Source organism: Salvelinus alpinus, chromosome 1, assembly GCF_045679555.1.
Source record: "Salvelinus alpinus chromosome 1, SLU_Salpinus.1, whole genome shotgun sequence".
Taxonomy (NCBI): domain Eukaryota; kingdom Metazoa; phylum Chordata; class Actinopteri; order Salmoniformes; family Salmonidae; genus Salvelinus; species Salvelinus alpinus.
In genome coordinates, this window is record NC_092086.1 from 80,446,201 (window position 1) to 80,464,763 (window position 18,563).

General features: G+C 42.9%; 2 protein-coding genes across 5 annotated transcripts; one reads left to right on the forward strand and one right to left on the reverse strand.

The window, feature by feature from the left end:
- Positions 1-2,004: 2,004 nt before the first annotated feature.
- LOC139564714 (rhomboid domain-containing protein 2-like) lies at positions 2,005-4,147 on the forward strand. The gene is made up of 3 exons (XM_071384521.1): positions 2,005-2,958; positions 3,276-3,397; positions 4,068-4,147. Exons 1-3 carry the CDS (start codon positions 2,363-2,365, stop codon positions 4,145-4,147), a joined length of 798 nt encoding a protein of 265 aa, XP_071240622.1. The 5' UTR covers positions 2,005-2,362.
- A 1,229-nt stretch (positions 4,148-5,376) lies between these two features.
- On the reverse strand, positions 5,377-16,965 carry LOC139531008 (tectonic-like complex member MKS1). 4 transcript variants are annotated; one of them, XR_011666160.1, is made up of 8 exons: positions 16,631-16,965; positions 16,300-16,421; positions 16,108-16,163; positions 15,248-15,345; positions 14,953-15,081; positions 12,195-12,258; positions 11,883-12,069; positions 5,377-9,765 (listed from the first exon to the last, which is right to left on the reverse strand). XR_011666160.1 is itself a non-coding variant. In XM_071327785.1 (6 exons), exons 1-6 carry the CDS (start codon positions 16,705-16,707, stop codon positions 9,732-9,734), a joined length of 516 nt encoding a protein of 171 aa, XP_071183886.1. In that variant the 5' UTR covers positions 16,708-16,962; the 3' UTR covers positions 5,377-9,731. The 4 variants fall into 4 exon arrangements, 1 of the variants encoding a protein (XP_071183886.1); XR_011666165.1 differs by lacking the exon at positions 5,377-9,765 and adding an exon at positions 9,772-10,705; XR_011666181.1 differs by lacking the exons at positions 11,883-12,069; positions 12,195-12,258 and having other exon boundaries at positions 5,377-9,492; positions 9,642-9,765; positions 16,631-16,962.
- Between the last annotated feature and the right edge of the window lie 1,598 nt (positions 16,966-18,563).

Here is an 18,563-nt window from a genome sequence, read left to right on the forward strand (position 1 = left end):
CGCTCAACAAAGACATGGACGGTAGGGTACAACTCTTTTACCTCCGATTCACAGTCAGTGAAGGAGTAGATTGAAAAGTCATCAGAACTGGAGGATGAGATCACGTCATCATTTTTTCTCTCTATCAGCCGAGTCACCCTTCCAGACTGAGGAGACAGAGAAAGGCATGTACTCATGGCAGCCATAGAATACACTGGCATTGAGCCTCAAGGAAATGTAGAATACGTAGGCAATCCAACATGGTTGTACAAGTAGTAAGCAATACATGGGTAACTGAAAATGCAATAAATGCAACTCCCATAACATTAGGGGTGGGGCTAAAGACCTACCATAGTATAGGATTCTTTAGCATCTCAAATGGATGATTGTCAATTCAACCAAGCCAACCAAAATGGCCATATGAATCAACAGATTGATCTATCTGTTATGTCTCTATGGGAACAGCAGAGATGTCTGACCTGGCTGAGAGGCTCTGGATTGACGCTCCATCCATCCCCAGATGTTTGGTCCTGCCCATAGCTCACAATGATTGGCTGTTAACAGTAAAGAATGAATTCAACACTGCTTTGCTCATTTTGGCCTTGAATTGTGTATCAATAAATAATATAAGTACTGTTATGTGGTTGAATTTGAAGGTGACTTACAGGCCTTTTGTGGATCTGAGGGGTCTGCACTGAAGTAGACTGTCAAGACAGCATTCAATGAGGTTAGATAGGGATATCTGCATTTGCTTTAATTCTGATAACTGCAGTTTGTACATGCAGAATGCATAACTAATGTGTATGTGTTTTTGTTTCAGGTCAGATATGACTTACAGGCTTTGGCCTTCTGTACACCTTGCCGGTTGGCCACAATACGGAATCAGGGGTGTTCACCCTCACTGGTTTCAACTGTCAACACAACACTCAATTTAAAATGTGATAATATAACAAAAACAGGACAAAACAAACAAATATTTGATATTTACCACATAAGGGCGGCGTCTTAAAGCTCTTTTTATTCTCTCATCATTACGATCCATCTTTCTTTCTGAGGGAAACATTTCCATCAATGAATTGACACAAAACACATCCTGACTCACACACAGACACACACACAAAGATGGCATCCCAAATGGCACCCTATTCCCTATATATGTATATTTATGTTGGGAAGGAGGTGCCACAAAAGGCCAAAGATTACCTGCAACAACCCGAGTGAAGAAAACTATTGTACAGATTAAATCAAATCTGAACACAGTTTATGTAGTGAATGAATGCATGGTTACGTCATTTTAGGTCACAGCTTTATGACTGCGCATAATACGTCACAAGAAAAAGGCTTGTTTGGAGCCGGTGGTATCATCTTCTCACTGGTTGTAGCTCAATAACGAACGTGATGTGCTTATTATAACCTACTGACTGAGTAATGGTTGTATCGATGGTTGGTTGGACGTTTTACATAGATAGGCCAACATGATATCAATAGGAAGAAACCATTCCTTGCCAAATATATTTGTATTATTGTTTTACTTTGAGTAACATTAAGGGACCACAATGGAAGCCGTTTACTTTATTGTGTTGTCCCTGGCCTGACATGTTTTATTTAATTAAACGGTTTTTATTATTTTATTAAACTGTCAAATCAAATATATCTATCTAGCTTTCTATCTAACTCAAATGAGCTGTTGAGGACTCTTTGGTCATCACATTTCAGGCACAAGCCAGCAGGTGGAAATGTCTTTAAATGCAGCACTGCCTTAGCGCACTTCGCAACAGTAACTTTGTGGTTGTGAAAGTGATTAATCCAAATGCGGAAGTCCAGTACTTTTGTTTTGGTTTAGCAAGCTAGCTACTCAAGTCTTGTGCAATATTGAAAGAAAGTGTCGTAACTGACATTTTGTATTGTGCTTGATTATCCTCTAGTAGTTTGACAAGTATGCACTGAGCATCAAAATGATCACCCGAGGTTCAAGAGTTTTACTCCTGAGTTCAGGCTAACAAGTGTCATTGTTGCTGTCATTATAGTATTGTAATGAAACAGCAGGGAGCAGGTCTCGAAACCTCGACCTTCTAGCCCGAGGCCTGGCGCGCTATCGACTGTGCCGCAAAAACATGCTCGAACGGCAGAGTCGATATCCGCGCTTATAAACCCAGAGTCGTTACACTATCATTTGTTTTGTTTACTGTCACTACATATTTCGGTTTATCAGAGGATGTCTAAAGTCTTGGAACTACAGTTTTTGCCAATGGGCATTGTACGTTAGCAAGGAGGGACTGAGTGATTTAAGAATCATATGCTCTGTAGCTAGCTAATTTGAATGGGACTGTTGTAACGTTATCTAGCTTGCTACAACTTGTAGCTAACGTTAATGATGTAACATATGGTGCCAGTAGGCTACAGCAGCAAGCTAGAGCACAACACATCAATGCCGCGGATGTCTGTCACCCCGTTTATTTCAGTTTTAATCCTCTCCTCTTCCTTTGTGGTACACAAACTCATCACATACTCCTTCCACCACAAGACAGTGACCCAGCTACTCCTCAGAATTGGGGTTCTGGTGCTCCTCTGTGGTGGGATTGATTTTAGTGTGGACGCTGTTTGGGTCCTCATGTTTCAGTTTCTCTCTATCAGCACAGGGGTGTTGTACACAATCCTGGGGCTGGTACTGTTTGGTGCATCTGCCCAGAATCAAGTGGAGGGGTTAGTTCCTGTATCCCTCTCCCATATGGGTATGGCCACAGTGTACTCACTTATGGTTAAGGGCTTTCTTTTTGGGGTCAGCGTACCCATGTTAGGCCTGAAATGGCTGTTTCTGGTCATCGTAACACTTTTGGTCCCACACACTGTCTTCCTCTGCAATCCAATCATCGCAGGGGGGGATCTATATCCTTACTCCAACCTTATTGTGGTTGAAAATAACCATGATACACTGCATTATGTCACATCTTTAAGTGTGGTTAGTAGTGTAGTTAAGTGGTAATATGTGTATGTGCGGCACTGTGGTCTAAGGCACTGCATCTCAGTTTACAGTCCCTGGTTAGAATCCAGGCTGAATCACATCCGGTCGTGATTGGGAATCCCATAGGGCGGTGCACAATTGGCCCAGCTCTGTCCGGGTTTGGCCAGGGTAGGCCGTCATTGTAAATAAGAATTTGTTCTTAACTGACTTGCCTAGTTAAATAAAAGTTAAATACAAATAAATAATGTGCTTGAAATGTGTGTTGAGTCCTCATGCTGAACATAATGGGATGTTTGGAAACTCTATCATCACTGTGTCACACATTCTCCCTATCTTGCTCTGGTGAAACATACGGAAAGGGCTGGCACTCACTTCTAGACATGTCTGATGCTAGAGCATCAGTGCTGGACAAGAAGATGCCTTTCAGGCTTCTGAGGGACAACTTTGGTTTTAGAAGTGTTTGTTTTTTCATCCGGTCAGATAAATACTCCAAACAGCCTACCCAACCGCGTCCTCATGGCCCTAAAGCACACTTTTGCCTCGTTTTGTATCACCTTTCAATTATAAATCTGGGGGGGACAAAAATGCAATTTCAGAATGTGGGGGGGTATGTATATATTTTTTTATCCAGTGAGATAAACACTCCAAACAGCCTACCCAACCACTCGGGGGGTGTCCTCATGGCCCTAAAGCACACCGTTGCCTTGTTTTGTATCACAATTCAATGATAAAACTGGAGGGGACAAAAATGCAATTTCAGAAGGTGGACATGTCCCCCCCATCACCAGTGAAAGTTGCACCCCTGAACATTGATGCCCTGTATGACCCTGCATCAATAGAGAGAAGAGCAAGAGAAGGAAGATGGTACACCCACACTGAGTACCGAGAAAGCACTAGACACATCATTTATCCTACAAGACGAGAGGTCATTAATTAACATGGTTGCTGGGTGCAAGCCAGAGTACATGATGTACTACAGTATAATGAGGAGCAGTTTCAATAGATGATCCTCAGCTGTAATTGAATACTGTACAATAGGACCTTGTGGTCCCCCATTATTAGATAGAGAATCACTGTTTAGTTAGATAAGCTCTCTGTAATCTCTCCACATTCTCATTGGTTGCAGAATCATTTCTACCCAGTCCAAGCCTACGCTCCAGTTTCCTCCAACCTACAGGCTACCGAGACCACACCAAAGACATTTGAAGGCTGGGCCCACTCCTACTATACACAGGGGAGCCCTGTTCAGTTCTCAGGTTATTATGTTCACAACCATGGATATGCCCTCAAGCATAGCTTTGGGTAAAGTCACAAACATGAACACAGCTGCAGCCACAGTCAAGGTCACGGACACAGTCATTGGCAGACATCTGCCTCTCAAACCAGCAGTCACTGGGCTCCAGTGGCTCAACATCTACATTCTCAACATTCTCTCCAGTCTGTCTGTCAGTGCCCCCCAGAGTTTCACAGCAAACATGCCCGAGTCTGTGATGGTTCACCCAGGGGCACCTGTGTCTTCATTGACAGATTGATGACATAGAAAACACATTGAATGACAGAGCTCTCTCATTTGTTATACGTTGAAATGTAATATACTTGGACATGGGGTTTGAGGCAGAACTTAAAAGGTACACGGTTTCTTCACTGATGATTTTGGTTTGAAGAGTCAATCAGACTCTGAATGTTCAGGGTCAAATCAATGCAAGGTTTTGATTGTCAGTTGATTGTAAGACCACTCCTTTTGGCTTGTACTTTGTGTTGTTCTACACATATGGTAGACACTGATGTATTCCGTTTTTCTTTCCTTAACTACTTACAGCTATAAAATGAAATAGCATCCACTCACCAGTAAATTAGATCCATTACATGCAGTTTGTTGGGCAATGCATCATTCAACATTATTGTAAATTCTGGATCAGGAAGCAGTGGTTGAGGTTATCAAGAGTGTGGGCTACAAGGGCAGATTATGATGTAATCTTTAGAAAATGAGGTAGTCGGGCCTCCCGAGTGGCGAAGCGGTCTAAGGCACTGCATCGCAGTGCTTGAGGTGTCACTACAGACCCGGGTTCGATCTCAGGCTGTGTCACAGCCGGCCGTGACCGGGAGTCCCATGAGGCGGCGCACAAATGTAGGAGTGGGCTGACTTTGGTCACCGGCTGGACGGTGTTTCCTCCAACACATTGGTGCGGCTTCCGGGTTAAGCGAGCAGTGTGTCAAGAAGCAGTGCAGCTTAGCAGGGTCCTGTTTCGGAGGATGCATGGCTCTTGACCTTCGCTTCTCCCGAGTCCATAGGGGAGTTGCAGTGATGGGACAAGACTGTAACTACCAATTGAAAATTGTGAGAGAAAAAATTGATAAAAGTACAAAAAATAAGTAAATAATAATTGGTCATTGTGCACAGTAAAGAGAAGCCATAAATTACAACCAAGACTAAGTATAGCAAATCAATGATTATTATTTCTTTACAAATGCATGTTTTCAAGTTATACTGTTTATATACAAATAGCTATTTTGCATAAACAACTGGATCAAGTGGTAAGAGTCATGTAACAGGTCATGATGGAACACGTTATTCGATATCAGTAATGCAAGAGAAAAAGTTCAAAGGAACAGAATTTTTACAGTTTACCACGACTTAATCAAAGAATTATTCTTTAATGAACCGATGAAAAACAAGGCACAATGACTGAATAGTTACTGCAATTTAAATGTACGAATTGAACAATACATGGTACAATATGAATGTGCTACAAGTATGGATATTTTACTCTGATATTACTCTGCTCTCTGTATTTACACAACCTTCCTAGAGCATCTGAATAGGCAGCCATATTGAATTTTGTAAATACATTTACAGACAGCAAAAATAGAATGCGTTCAATACCTTACATTTGAAATGAGTTAATATACAAGAAGGAACTTCACAGCATGATAGATGTCCTGACGCAATACTTCATATCATAATCACCTCTGTTTTTGCCTACTTTCACTTACAAATCATATCAAAGTTTATTTGTCACGTACGCGGAATACAACAGGTGTAGACCCAGTGAAATGCTTACTTAAATCAAAATCAAATTTATTTATATAGCCCTTCGTACATCAGCTGATATCTCAAAGTGCTGTACAGAAACCCAGCCTAAAACCCCAAACAGCAAGCAATGCAGGTGTAGAAGCACGGTGGCTAGGAAAAACTCCCTAGAAAGGCCAAAACATAGGAAGAAACCTAGAGAGGAACCAGGCTATGAGGGGTGGCCAGTCCTCTTCTGGCTGTGCCGGGTGGAGATTATAACAGAACATGGCCAAGATGTTCAAATGTTCATAAATGACCAGCATGGTCAAATAATAATAATAATCACAGTAGTTGTCGAGGGTGCAGCAAGTCAGCACCTCAGTAGTAAATGTCAGTTGACTTTTCATAGCCGATCATTAAGAGTATCTCTACCGCTCCTGTGGTCTCTAGAGAGTTGAAAACAGCAGGTCTGGGACAGGTAGAATGTCCGGTGAACAGGTCAGGGTTCCATAGCCGCAGGCAGAACAGTTGAAACTGGAGCAGCAGCAAGGCCAGGTGGACTGGGGACAGCAAGGAGTCATCATGCCAGGTCGTCCTGAGCAATGGTCCTAGGGCTCAGGTCCTCCGAGAGAGAGAAAGAAAGAGAGAATTAGAGAGAGCATACTTAAAATTCACACAGGACACCGGATAAGACAGGAGAAGTACTCCAGACATAACAAACTGACCGTAGCCCCCCGACACAAACTACTGCAGCATAAATACTGGAGGCTGAGACAGGAGGGGTCAGGAGACACTGTGGCCCCATCCGATGAAACCCCCGGACAGGGCCAAACAGGAAGGATATAACCCCACCCACTTTGCCAAAGCACAGCCCCCACACCACTAGAGAGATATCTTCAACCACCAACTTACCATCCTGAGACAAGGCAGAGTATAGCCCACAAAGATCTCCGCCACGGCACAACCCAAGGGGGGGTGCCAACCCAGACAGGAAGATCACGTCAGTGACTCAACCCACTCAAGTGACGCACCCCTCCTAGGGACGGCATGAAAGAGCACCAGTAAGCCAGTGACCCAGCCCCTGTAATAGGGTTAGACGCAGAGAATCCCAGTGGAGAGAGGGAAACCGGCCAGGCAGAGACGGCAAGGGCGGTTCGTTGCTCCAGAGCCTTTCCGTTCACCTTCACACTCCTGGGCCAGACTACACTCAATCATATGACCTACTAAAGAGATGAGTCTTCAGTAAAGACTTAAAGGTTGAGACCGAGTCTGCGTCTCTCACATGGGTAGGCAGACCATTCCATAAAAATGGAGATCTATAGGAGAAAGCCCTGCCTCCAGCTGTTTGCTTAGAAATTCTAGGAGGCCTGCGTCTTATGACCGTAGCGTATGTGTAGGTATGTACGGCAGGACCAACTCGGAAAGATAGGTAGGAGCAAGCCCATGTAACGCTTTGTAGGTTAACAGTAAAACCTTGAAATCAGCCCTTGCCTTAACAGGAAGCCAGTGTAGGGAGGCTAGCACTGGAGTAATATGATCACATTTTTTGGTTCTAGTCAGGATTCTAGCAGCTGTATTTAGCACTAACTGATGTTTATTTAGTGCTTTATCCGGGTAGCCGGAAAGAAGAGCATTGCAGTAGTCCAACCTAGAAGTAACAAAAGCATGGATTAACATTTCTGCATCATCTTTGGACAGTAAATTTCAGATTTTTGCAATGTTACGTAGATGGAAAAAAGCTGTCCTTGAAACAGTCTTGATATGTTCGTCAAAAGAGAGATCAGGGTCCAGAGTAACGCCAAGGTCCTTCACAGTTTTATTTGAGACGACTATACAACCATCAAGATTAATTGTCAGATTCAACAGAAGATCTCTTTGTTTCTTGGGACCTAGAACAAGCATCTCTGTTTTGTCCGAGTTTAAAAGTAGAAAGTTTTCAGCCATCCACTTCCTTATGTCTGAAACACAGGCTTCTAGCGAGGGAAATTTTGGGGCTTCACCATGTTTCATTGAAATGTACAGTTGTGTGTCATCCGCATAGCAGTGAAAGTTAACATTATGTTTCGAATGACATCCCCAAGAGGTAAAATATATAGTGAAAACAACAGTGGTCCTAAAACGGAACCTTGAGGAACACCGAAATGTACAGTTGATTTGTCAGAGGACAAACCATTCACAGAGACAAACTGATATCTTTCCGACAGACAAGATCTAAACCAGGCCAGAACTTGTCCGTGTAGACCAATTTGTGTTTCCAATCTCTCCAAAAGAATGTGGTGATCGATGGTATCAAAGGCAGCACTAAGGTCTAGTAGCACGAGGACAGATGCAGAGCCTCGGTCTGACGCCATTAAAAGGTCATTTACCACCTTCACAAGTGCAGTCTCAGTGCAATTTTATTTCTTTATCTCTTTTTATTTTCGTTTTTATTCATTTGAATATGGTCTTTATAACAGAAGGTAAAATTAGGTGAACTTTTAGTTATGAATATAAACTGGCAATATTCTAGTGGCCATTCGTCGTTGCAATAGGCCCATGAGATAATATCAGCTTTTATGATGCTGGTAAAGATAGTACCTTTACAGACGGCCCCTAAATGCGCAGTGTAGCCTATAGGTTATACACTGAGTGTACAAAATAATAAGGAAACCTTCCTAATATTTAGTTAGCCCCCCCACCCCCTTTTGTCCTCAGAACAGCCTCAATTTATCAGGGCATGGATTCTACAAGGTGTTGAAAGCCCATGTTGAAGCCAATGCCTCCCACAGTTGTCAAGTTGGCTGGATGTCCTTTGGTTGGTGGAACATGAGCGTCCTCCGAAACACGACCCTGCCAAGCTGCACTGCTTCCTGACACAATGCCTCCCCTAACCAGGACGACGCTGGGACAATTGTGCGCCAACCCATGGGTCTCCGGTTCGCAGCCGGCTGCGACAGAGCCTGGACTCGAACCAGGATCTATAGCGGCACAGCTAGCAACTGCGATGCAGTGCCTAAAATCACTGCGCCACTTGGGAGGCAGGGTTTCATTATAAATCATGCATAAATCCCTTGTGACAAGGGGATTGGAAGCTTTTGAATTGGAAGTTTCAGACAAAAAATGAAATTGCTAAAAAATGTCTAGCCTTTTTATCTATTGGTAACAGGGTTGACGTGTTATGCTCGACACACTAAGTTTTCCACCACAAAACAAAAAAACACAAAAAAAGCAGAACTAGCTCACGGGCTCAACTAGGACCTGCATTTTAGAGCTATGTCTAAAAAGCTTTTTGTCTTTTACAACTCTCCCATTCCCCTGTGTGAACTTCAGCTTCGTGGCATGCTAGCCTTTTACTGGCTGCGGAGAGCCTTGTCTGTCTGCATTTTGTTGTGCACCAGGTTTTTATGTCTTTCCATGTTCTGTTTTTGAGAGCTGGCTCTGACCCATAACAGGCAATCCTCTTTGCCGGGACCCTTCTTTAGCACTTTACATTTTCCCAAACTGATGCTCTCTCACAGCTGCTCTTAGGCCTCTTGGGTTGAGAAGTCATTCTCCAAACCTAATCGCAAACAAAGAAAAGATTAAAACACATGATGGTCCAACACAATAGGGGAGGGGGGCATAGGGAAGGTAAGGGAGAGGAGATCAAAATAAAATACTTCCTCCGTGTCAGGTAAGCAGTCTCAAAGTGTACCCTCACCAACTTACCGGACTGAGTGAGTTCTGAACATCCCTCGGTGTCCTCTGATCCTGTGTACAAGTCTTCTTGGGCCTCTTTCTGGTGTCTGTCTTGACTCTTTAGTGCGTTTTTTCAGTTCTTTCCCAGGCTTGCCTGAAAAACACAAAAAGATGGAACATACATAAAAGTAACAACAAATCCACATATTAGCAAGCAACGACATTACATTTTTGTTCAGAACTCACTCAGCCTGGTAAGTTTGACGGTAGACTGCGGCTGTTCCCTTGCTTTACGAAAACAGCCGGTGTCTACCGTCACAAATTTACCAGGCTGAGTGAGTTCTGAACACCTGTCACTCGAGCTTTCGCTGTCAGGTTCATACTCACTGATGCAGCCGGTGTCACTCAGTTGGTGTTTTGTATCATATTTGTACAACAGCTGATGAAACTATGATTTTTTTTTTATCAGTGTAACTTCCTGATAGTTGCTGATTAAAAATACAATCTACATAAGACATTCTAAATCAGCAGGTTTTGCATTGGTGGAGTTGTGGCTTGCTTGGTGACATCCCCAGGTGGTCTAAGTTAATAGACCAATAACAAAGACTTTGAAATCTCTCTGCCAATAACAGCTAATTTTGAGGCTACATTTCCCTCCCATTAGTGGATTGATCCATGTTTAACCATGTTTTGAGGCTATATAGTTTTTGTTTACATTTTGTTTACCCACATTGAAGTAAAACATGCTTATATGTTGAGTTCTGATGGGGTACAACAGTTGAACTAAGCTCATGAGGCATTTATAAGTTAGATTCTTCAAGAATCAATAGGTATATATCATTAAATTGCAGGTCCAAAAATTGATTTCGCAACTGCCGATTGCCACTTTAAAATGCAGGAAATGAGGGGGTGGTTGACGGTTGGCTACATACCTTGGCACGAGAGATTCCTGCTTTTATCCATGTTCTGACGAGAACAATTTTAAAATAGACACGTCATTAAAAAATATATAGTATGACAGATTACCTATGGCAGAAACAACTGTCTCTCCCAATCAAACCTTCCCTTCTAGCACCGCACGGTCTCTGCCAGTCCTGCGGCAAACAAAACATATTTTCACAAAATAAAGAAATGTATTTGGACCATCCGGATATCCATATTTGAATAGTGAAATATTCCAAATGGCTATCCCTAGCTGCCATTTCAAAATACAATCACCTCGAAACAAAATGTCTCACATTGTGACTTGCGCAAATAACTCGTCCTGCCACAGGAAAGCTACCGAGCTAGGACCACATTTGCATTACAATGTAGCTAGCTACCCGTAGCTAGTTTAACATTACTCCTATGGAGTTTAACATTATGCACAACAGAAAATTCTTTCATATGAGAACATCTAAAACATCATAGCAAAGATAAGCAATGCAATAATAATCAATTCTGGAATGTATTCATGTCTACTCCAGCAACCTTTAGCAGCTAGCTGGCTAATTAACCTATCAGTATAGCCAGGAAAAATGGCTCGCTAGCTAGCTGCTAGCTAGCTAACATAATGTTTCAACATAGCTAATACTTTTCCATGCATCGACGAAATTGTGAGGATTGAAAATATGCTTGGCCTATCATGGGGGTGTGTGTGTGTGTGCTGGAAGTAACATTTTGCAACATATGGTGTGACTAGTGGGAAGGCTGTGGCTAACCTTGGGTGTAGGCAGTTATCATGAGTTGTGGGGGACACATACAGAGCATAGTGTTGCGAGAACAAACTGTCTTTTGTTAGACAATAACAGGAGCCAGATGTGTGATAACTGTATCCAGGGTGTGGGCCCAGAAGGTAATCTGCCCAGCAACAACTACACCTGCCAACGGGAGCCCCTGGGGGCTGGGACCAGCCTGTGCGCCAACGATAGGTTGAGTGAGTCTAGACCTCGCTCAGCCTCTACTCTGACAGGCCAGCTCAGAAGCGGGAACTAACTCTGTCAGAAGTATATAAGAAGAACTCTGTATGAATAAGTCACTCTGTTCTGCCCTGCGAGGTGTTACAGTGAACCCGTATATACGAAAATTGCATTTACCGCTTGAGTTTAATAAAAGTACTTATAGTATATTCGGTGACTCTGCATCACATTTATCCTGATACCAGATTTGATTGACGCAACCCTTTACAAAATGTAGCCCGCTACAGCTACATTGGCCGAGTTATTGTTGAATAATAACGAAGCTAGGTAAATTCATTTAAAATAATATCGCTAGTAACTTCAAAATACTTACAGCTGAAATACACTGCTGTTTTCTTTGTGAGCATGGTGAGCTGGAGAAAGCCGCATCCACATGTAGGGGGATGGGACAAGTTCCCCAAATAGACCCTGGCTTTGGATCAGGTTTGAATTCCCCCCGCTAATGGTACTTGTTAGGTTTGGGGAGGGGAAGCTGATCCTAGATCTGTATCTAGGGGAAACTTCGCCCCAGCACATGCAAAGAGAGATGGGGGGAAGGGGAGGAGAGAGAGCGTCACTCTCAGGATTGACAGATCATGTACAAAATCTACCAGTAAGAAATTAGTTTCAGAATATAATATATTACCTTTAGCAGTTCTAATGTCTTCATTTGCTCCATTTCATTAGTCTTGTTGATTGATTGCTGATATCTAGTTTCACAGAAAAGATGGTATTGATGAAGAGCATCCATCCCCGTTTGTAATACATTCATAGATATATAGTTCATACTGGTCGTCCTACCCATCACCCACTTCATTGCAAAAAAAAACACTACATTGGTGGTAGTGGAATTGTGCTTTGTGAGAGGTGTGGATATTTCATGGGCAGGATCTGTACCCGGGCCTCCCATGGGAAAAACCAGTGTCTTGACCATTAGACCAAGATGTAATGCCCTCTTGAGCGGAGGTTGACACTGATTTTAAACTTACAGGCAGGACTACCTCATTACCAGATCATGAAACACGCACATGGGACAGTGTAAAGGGAACTTTGCCTAGGATGCCCATGCCAGGTCGCAGTTGTAAATGAGAACTTGTTGTCAACCAGCCTACCTGGTTAAATAAAGGTGAAATAAAAAAATAAAAAAGTGTTAGAAGGTGGAAGATAGAGACTTAGTCCAATAACTGAAAGGTCACTGGTTTGAGTCCTGAGTCAGGCAACAAAATGTGGGATTTGATCTGAACTGGCAGATCTGTGACCAAACCCTTCAGAAAAACGAATTCCCTTTGTTCCCCGTAACATGGACTTATAAAGTTGTACTGGCGCCAGAGAGGATGGCTGACGTTTTATTGGCTCTTAACCAACCATGCTATTTTGTTAATTTTTTCGCATTGTTTGAAACTTATTCTGTACATAATGTTGCTGCTACCGTCTCTTATGACCGAAAAGAGCTTCTGGACATCAGAACAGCGATTACCCACCTTGAATTGGACAAATAATTTTTCTTTAATGAGTCAGACGAGAGGGATTTACTACAGACACCTGAACAGGCCCTCATCCTTGTCATTCGTAGGAAAAAAATATGTAGATTTCGCAGAAGGAGATCGGGGTGCCTTGTGAGGATCAGGCGACGAGTGGCTAATCTGCCTTTGCCATCCGTACTGTTAGCCAACGTACAATAGCTGGAAAATAAATGGGACGAACTAAAAGCACATATATCCTACCAACGGGACCTTAAAAACTGTAATATCTTATGCTTCACAGAGTCGTGGCTGAACGACGTCATTAATAACATACAGCTGGCGGGTTATACACTATCGGCAGGATAGAACAGCAGCTGGTGCACGATATCCAAGGAAGTCTCTCAAGGTTTTGCTCGCCTGAGCTAGAGTATCTCATGATAAGCTGCAGACCACACTATCTACCTAGAAAGTTTTCATCTATATTTTTCCATAGCTGTCTACACACCACCACAGACCAATGCTGGCACTAAGACCGCACTCAATGAGCTGTATACCGCCAATGAGCTGTATACCGCCATAAGCAAACAGGAAAACGCTCATCCAGAGGCGGCGCTCCTAGTGGCCGGGGACATTAACCTCTCTTGGGCACGTGAGACGGTAGCGTCCCACCTCTTCAACAGCCAGTGAAACTGCTGGGCGCCAAATTCAAATACAGAAATACTCATTATAAAAATTCAGAAAACAAAACATATTTTACATAGGTTTAAAGATTAACTTCTTGTGAATCCAACCACGGTGCCAGATTTAAAAAATGCTTTACGGCGAAAGCATACCTTACGATTATTTGAGAACATAGCCCACTAGACAAATCATTACAAACAGTAGCCAGCCAAGTAGAACAGTTACACATGTCAGAAATAGAGATAAAATGAATCCCTTACCTTTGATGATCTTCATATGGTTGCACTCAGCAGACATTCATTTACTCATTTTTTCCCCCTTTTGTTCGATAAAGTCTCTTGATATCCAAAAACCTCCGTTTTGTTTGCCCGTCTTCTTCAGTAATCCACAGGCTCAAACGCAGTCAAAGCAGGAAGACAAAAAAATCCAAATTGTATCCGTAAAGTTCATAGAAACATGTCAAACAATGTTTATATTCAAATCTCAGGTTGTTTTTAGCCTAGATAATCGATAATATTTCAACCGGACAATAACGTTGTCAATTTAAAAGGTAAACAAGAAACGCACTCTCTCGGTCGCGCGCATGAAAAAGCTCTGTGACACTTTAGGGTCCACTCATTCAGACTGCTCTTCTTCATTTTTCAGAATACAAGCTAACTCTAGACCACCTATACTCCACACACAGAGATGCGTACAAAGCTCTCCCTCGCCCTCCATTTGGCAAATCTGACCATAATTCTATCCTCCCGATTCCTGCTTACAAGAAAAAATTTAAGCAGGAAGCACTCAGTCTATAAAAAAGTGGTCAGATGAAGCAGATGCTAAACTACAGGACTGTTTTGCTTGCACAGACTGGAATATGTTCCTGGGATTCTTCCGATGGCATTGAGGAGTACACAACATCAATCACTGGCTTCATCAATACGTGGATCGATGACGTCGTCCCCACAGTGACTATACGTATATACCCCAACCAGAAGCCATGGATTACAGACAACATCCGCACAGAGCTAAAGGGTAGAGCTTCCGCTTTCAAGGAGCGGGACTCTAACCCGGAAGCTTATAAGAAATCACGCTATGCCCTCCGACGAACCATCAAACAGGCAAAGTGTCAATACAGGACTAAGATCGTCTGAGGAATACAAGAATACAATGCCACTTTTCAATTCCTGAATTGGAATGTACTTCAAAGTTATTACATACAAAGCAGTGTAATAAGTGCATAGGCTACATAGTGGTTCTTCCCCTTGTGCTACTCACTTGCCTGGTGGTCCCAGGTCCCCCATGATGTGCATGGTCTGTACAGGTGTGTTGACCACGTGGCTGGTCTTCATAAAGTCCTCCGAGGGCTCCCAGGTAATCAGCCTGGACTTGGGGACGGTGCTGTCACTGCAGACCAACAGAATACCACAAACACATTTTGCATACAAGGGTATGGTGTAATGTGAACATACCGGTACACTGGTTGTCTTCAAAGCAGCACATCACACATCAATGTTGCTTCAATTGCATTCACTTTAATAATAATTCACTTTGGTGAGTAACTGGGACCTACACTGGGCGTTTGTCATGTCGTCTGTGTCTGACATTGGCCATCCTATGTGCCAGGAAGGTAGGGTTGGACTTGACCTGCGTCACCATACTCTGGGAATCCTGTAATGAGTATATCAAAAACAGCTTTAAAACACTAACGTTTCTTTGGGACAGAAATTAGGTAAATGCTTTGTTTTGAATAATGAAATTGTCACGTCTGCTCCCGCTCCCCCTCTCTGGAGCACGAGGTCGCCAGGCTGCTCATCATTACACACATCTGTCACCATCGTTACGCGCACCAGCGCTTCATCGGACTCACCTGGACTCCATCACGTCATTGATTGCCTCCCCTATATCTGTCACATCCTCAGTTTCATTCCTGTGTCTGCATTGATAATGTTTTGTTTCTCTTGTCCAGACTCTGTTCTTCTTTAGTTTCATGTCTATTTATTAGTAAATCCTCACCCTGTACTTGCTGCCCCACTCCCAGCGTCTGTGGTTACAGAACCATTACAGAAATGGAGATTCAGTAGAAATCCACCCCATCCCAATTGATATAGCAGTCAGAATCAGTGTAGGTGAAATCTTGCGGTTTCGTCTGCCCGCTCCAGAGCCATGATCGCTGTGTGGTATTGTCTCTCCAGTGGAGTCTGGCATACTGACTCACTCTGGAACAAAACCACTTCATATTACACACACACACACACACACACACACACACACACACACACACACACACACACACACACACACACACACACACACACACACACACACACACACACACACACACACACACACACACACACACACACACACAACATCAAACTATCCTAAACAGTGAAGTCTTATTTGTTATAAGGACACTGGTAGAGGACCTACCTGACTGATCAGCTTCTCCTGCCTGCCTACCACTAACTCCTCCTCACCATCTCCGGCTGAAAACAAAACCAAGATGTTCTGGTCCATATCTAGCCACCACGAAAATAACATCTACTCAACTAAGAAGCATTTAACATCTTTCTGTTTCAAAACATCTAACATCATCTTGCTGTTTCAAAACAGTGTTAATACCTGATTGAGCCTGTGAGTTGAGGGTGTCCAGCTCAATGCCTCCCCTCTCCTGTTGAGTCAAAACCTGCTGCTGAAGGTGTTGGGAGAGGGCTGCTGTGGAGGTGACTCTCTGAATACGGATCCTGTAAACACCATTGTAAATATAAACAAAGTAAACAGGATTCTAGCTAGCTAAATGCCATGTTTTCATGGCAAACTCTGGGATCAGGTCAAGCGATATACTGGGTGTTTATCATCATCTGCTTTGAGAGCTAACGTTAGCTAACGACAGTGTCTTGCTTGTATGGCAATGCAAGGAATAAAAGCCACACAAAGGCCAACTGCAACTTACTTAATTGTAAGGTTTTTTACAGCATCCCGGGAACGATAGGCAGCCTCTCCGGTGTCGGTGCTCCAGCCGTCTGCCATGTTGTAACGTTAGGAACTTTATTGATGGCTAGCTAACTAGCTAGGTTAGCAACATACACACTCGCGCGCTATGTATACAGCAGCAGGCAATTTAGCCAATTTTGTAGCTAGTACGCTTCACAAGCGTCTGCTCGTTGCATGGTAACAACAGTCTGCCCGCCTGGTTGGGTTTCTGGCGAGCAATCCAACTATTTATTGGTTCACTACCGCCACCAACCGTGGGATACAGTCCAGAGCAGCAGAATAAACCCCCCCGACTGATAACAGGTGAGGTAATATCAGTACAATAAATATTCCTTTGATGTAAAAAGTTTAAGAACACCTGATGTAATTCATTAAGACAAAAATCTGTCTGACACAAATAATTTGAATTTATAAAGCTTTATTGGAAATACACGTTTCAAACAGCACAATTCAAGTACAGATGAGTGTAGCTAAATCAGATACGTGCTAATTTAGTTGAAATGTGATGCAGTCCTCCAGTCCCAGCTCATTTTCACTCTTTTGACATGCTTCAGACCAGATGCATGCTCCACTTCAGTGTACAATGGTCCTGAACTTGCATATCACAATGTTTCAAGCTTTTACGTTCTGCATCTCTCTGCTGTCTTTCATCTGAAGCCATTTCCTCAAGGATCTAAACAGGTGTAGATTTACATCTCTGTGTGGGAGACCAGATATTGCAAGGAGACCAGTCAGGGGCCCTCTTCTCTTCCCTTTGGCCATAGGAGACCTAAGACCCCAATACCAGTGACACTACCCTAAGGTTAGTGCTGTCCTTTAAATGAGACTGTGGAGACAGAGGTCTTATCTCTCTGTGGTTACTAAAGATGTCATGCACTTATGGCACGAGTAGAGGTGTTGACCCTGCTTCTCCTGGCTATATTTCCAAGCCTAAACATGTATTTTGCTAATCATAGTTCCTGTCTCTGAAATTACGCTTGTGTGTGTTGTAGGAGTAACCAATACTCAGAATCTGTGTGTGTGTGTGTGTGTGTGTGTGTGTGTGTGTGTGTGTGTGTGTGTGTGTGTGTGTGTGTGTGTGTGTGTGTGTGTGTGTGTGTGTGTGTGTGTGTGTGTGTGTGTGTGTGGTAGAAGTAATAGTTGGCCATTATTTCTTTGAACATCTCAGTTTGGGCAGCAGCCACTGAAGAAACCTGTCAATCAAAAACCACAGGAGAATAAATAGTATTATAAACTGGGTGGTTCGATCCCTGAATGCTGATTGGCTGAAAGCCGTGGTATATTTAAGCAATAAGGCACGAGGGGGTGTGGTATATGGCCAATATACCACAGCTAAGGGCTGTTCTTATGCACAACACAACACGGAGTACCTGGATACAGCCCTTAGCCGTGGTATATTGGCCATATACCACAAACCCCCAAGGTTTCTTATTGCTATTATGAACTGGTTACCAACGTAATTTGACCAGTAAAAATAATTTTTATTTCACCTTTATTTAACCAGGTAGGCAAGTTGAGAACAAGTTCTCATTTACAATTGCGACCTGGCCAAGATAAAGCAAAGCAGTTCGACACATACAACAACACAGAGTTACACATGGAGTAAAACAAACACACAGTCAATAATAGAGTAGAAAAATAAGTCTATATACAATGTGAGCAAATGAGGTGAGATAAGGGAGGTAAAGGCAAAAAAAAGGCCATGGTGGCGAAGTAAAGACAATATAGCAAGTAAAACACTGGAATGGTAGATTTGCAGTGGAAGAATGTGCAAAGTAGAGATAGAAATAATGGGGTGCAAATGAGCTAAATAAATAAATAAATACAGTAGGGAGAGAGGTAGTTGTTTAAGCTAAATTATAGATGGGCTATGTACAGGTGCAGTAATCTGT

Coding starts and splice junctions, on each gene's coding strand:
- LOC139531008 (XM_071327785.1), bottom strand. CDS start 16,707: ATGGCAGACGGCTGGAGCACCGACACCGGAGAGGCTGCCTATCGTTCC. Junction 16,422..16,630: donor GTAAAAAACCTTACAATTAA/GTAAGTTGCAGT, acceptor TGGTGTTTACAG/GATCCGTATTCAGAGAGTCA. Junction 9,766..14,952: donor GACCTGGGACCACCAGGCAA/GTGAGTAGCACA, acceptor TGTGTTTTTCAG/GCAAGCCTGGGAAAGAACTG.
- LOC139564714 (XM_071384521.1), top strand. CDS start 2,363: ATGGTGCCAGTAGGCTACAGCAGCAAGCTAGAGCACAACACATCAATG. Junction 2,959..3,275: donor GTTAGTAGTGTAGTTAAGTG/GTAATATGTGTA, acceptor ATTCTCCCTATC/TTGCTCTGGTGAAACATACG. Junction 3,398..4,067: donor GGACAACTTTGGTTTTAGAA/GTGTTTGTTTTT, acceptor CATTGGTTGCAG/AATCATTTCTACCCAGTCCA.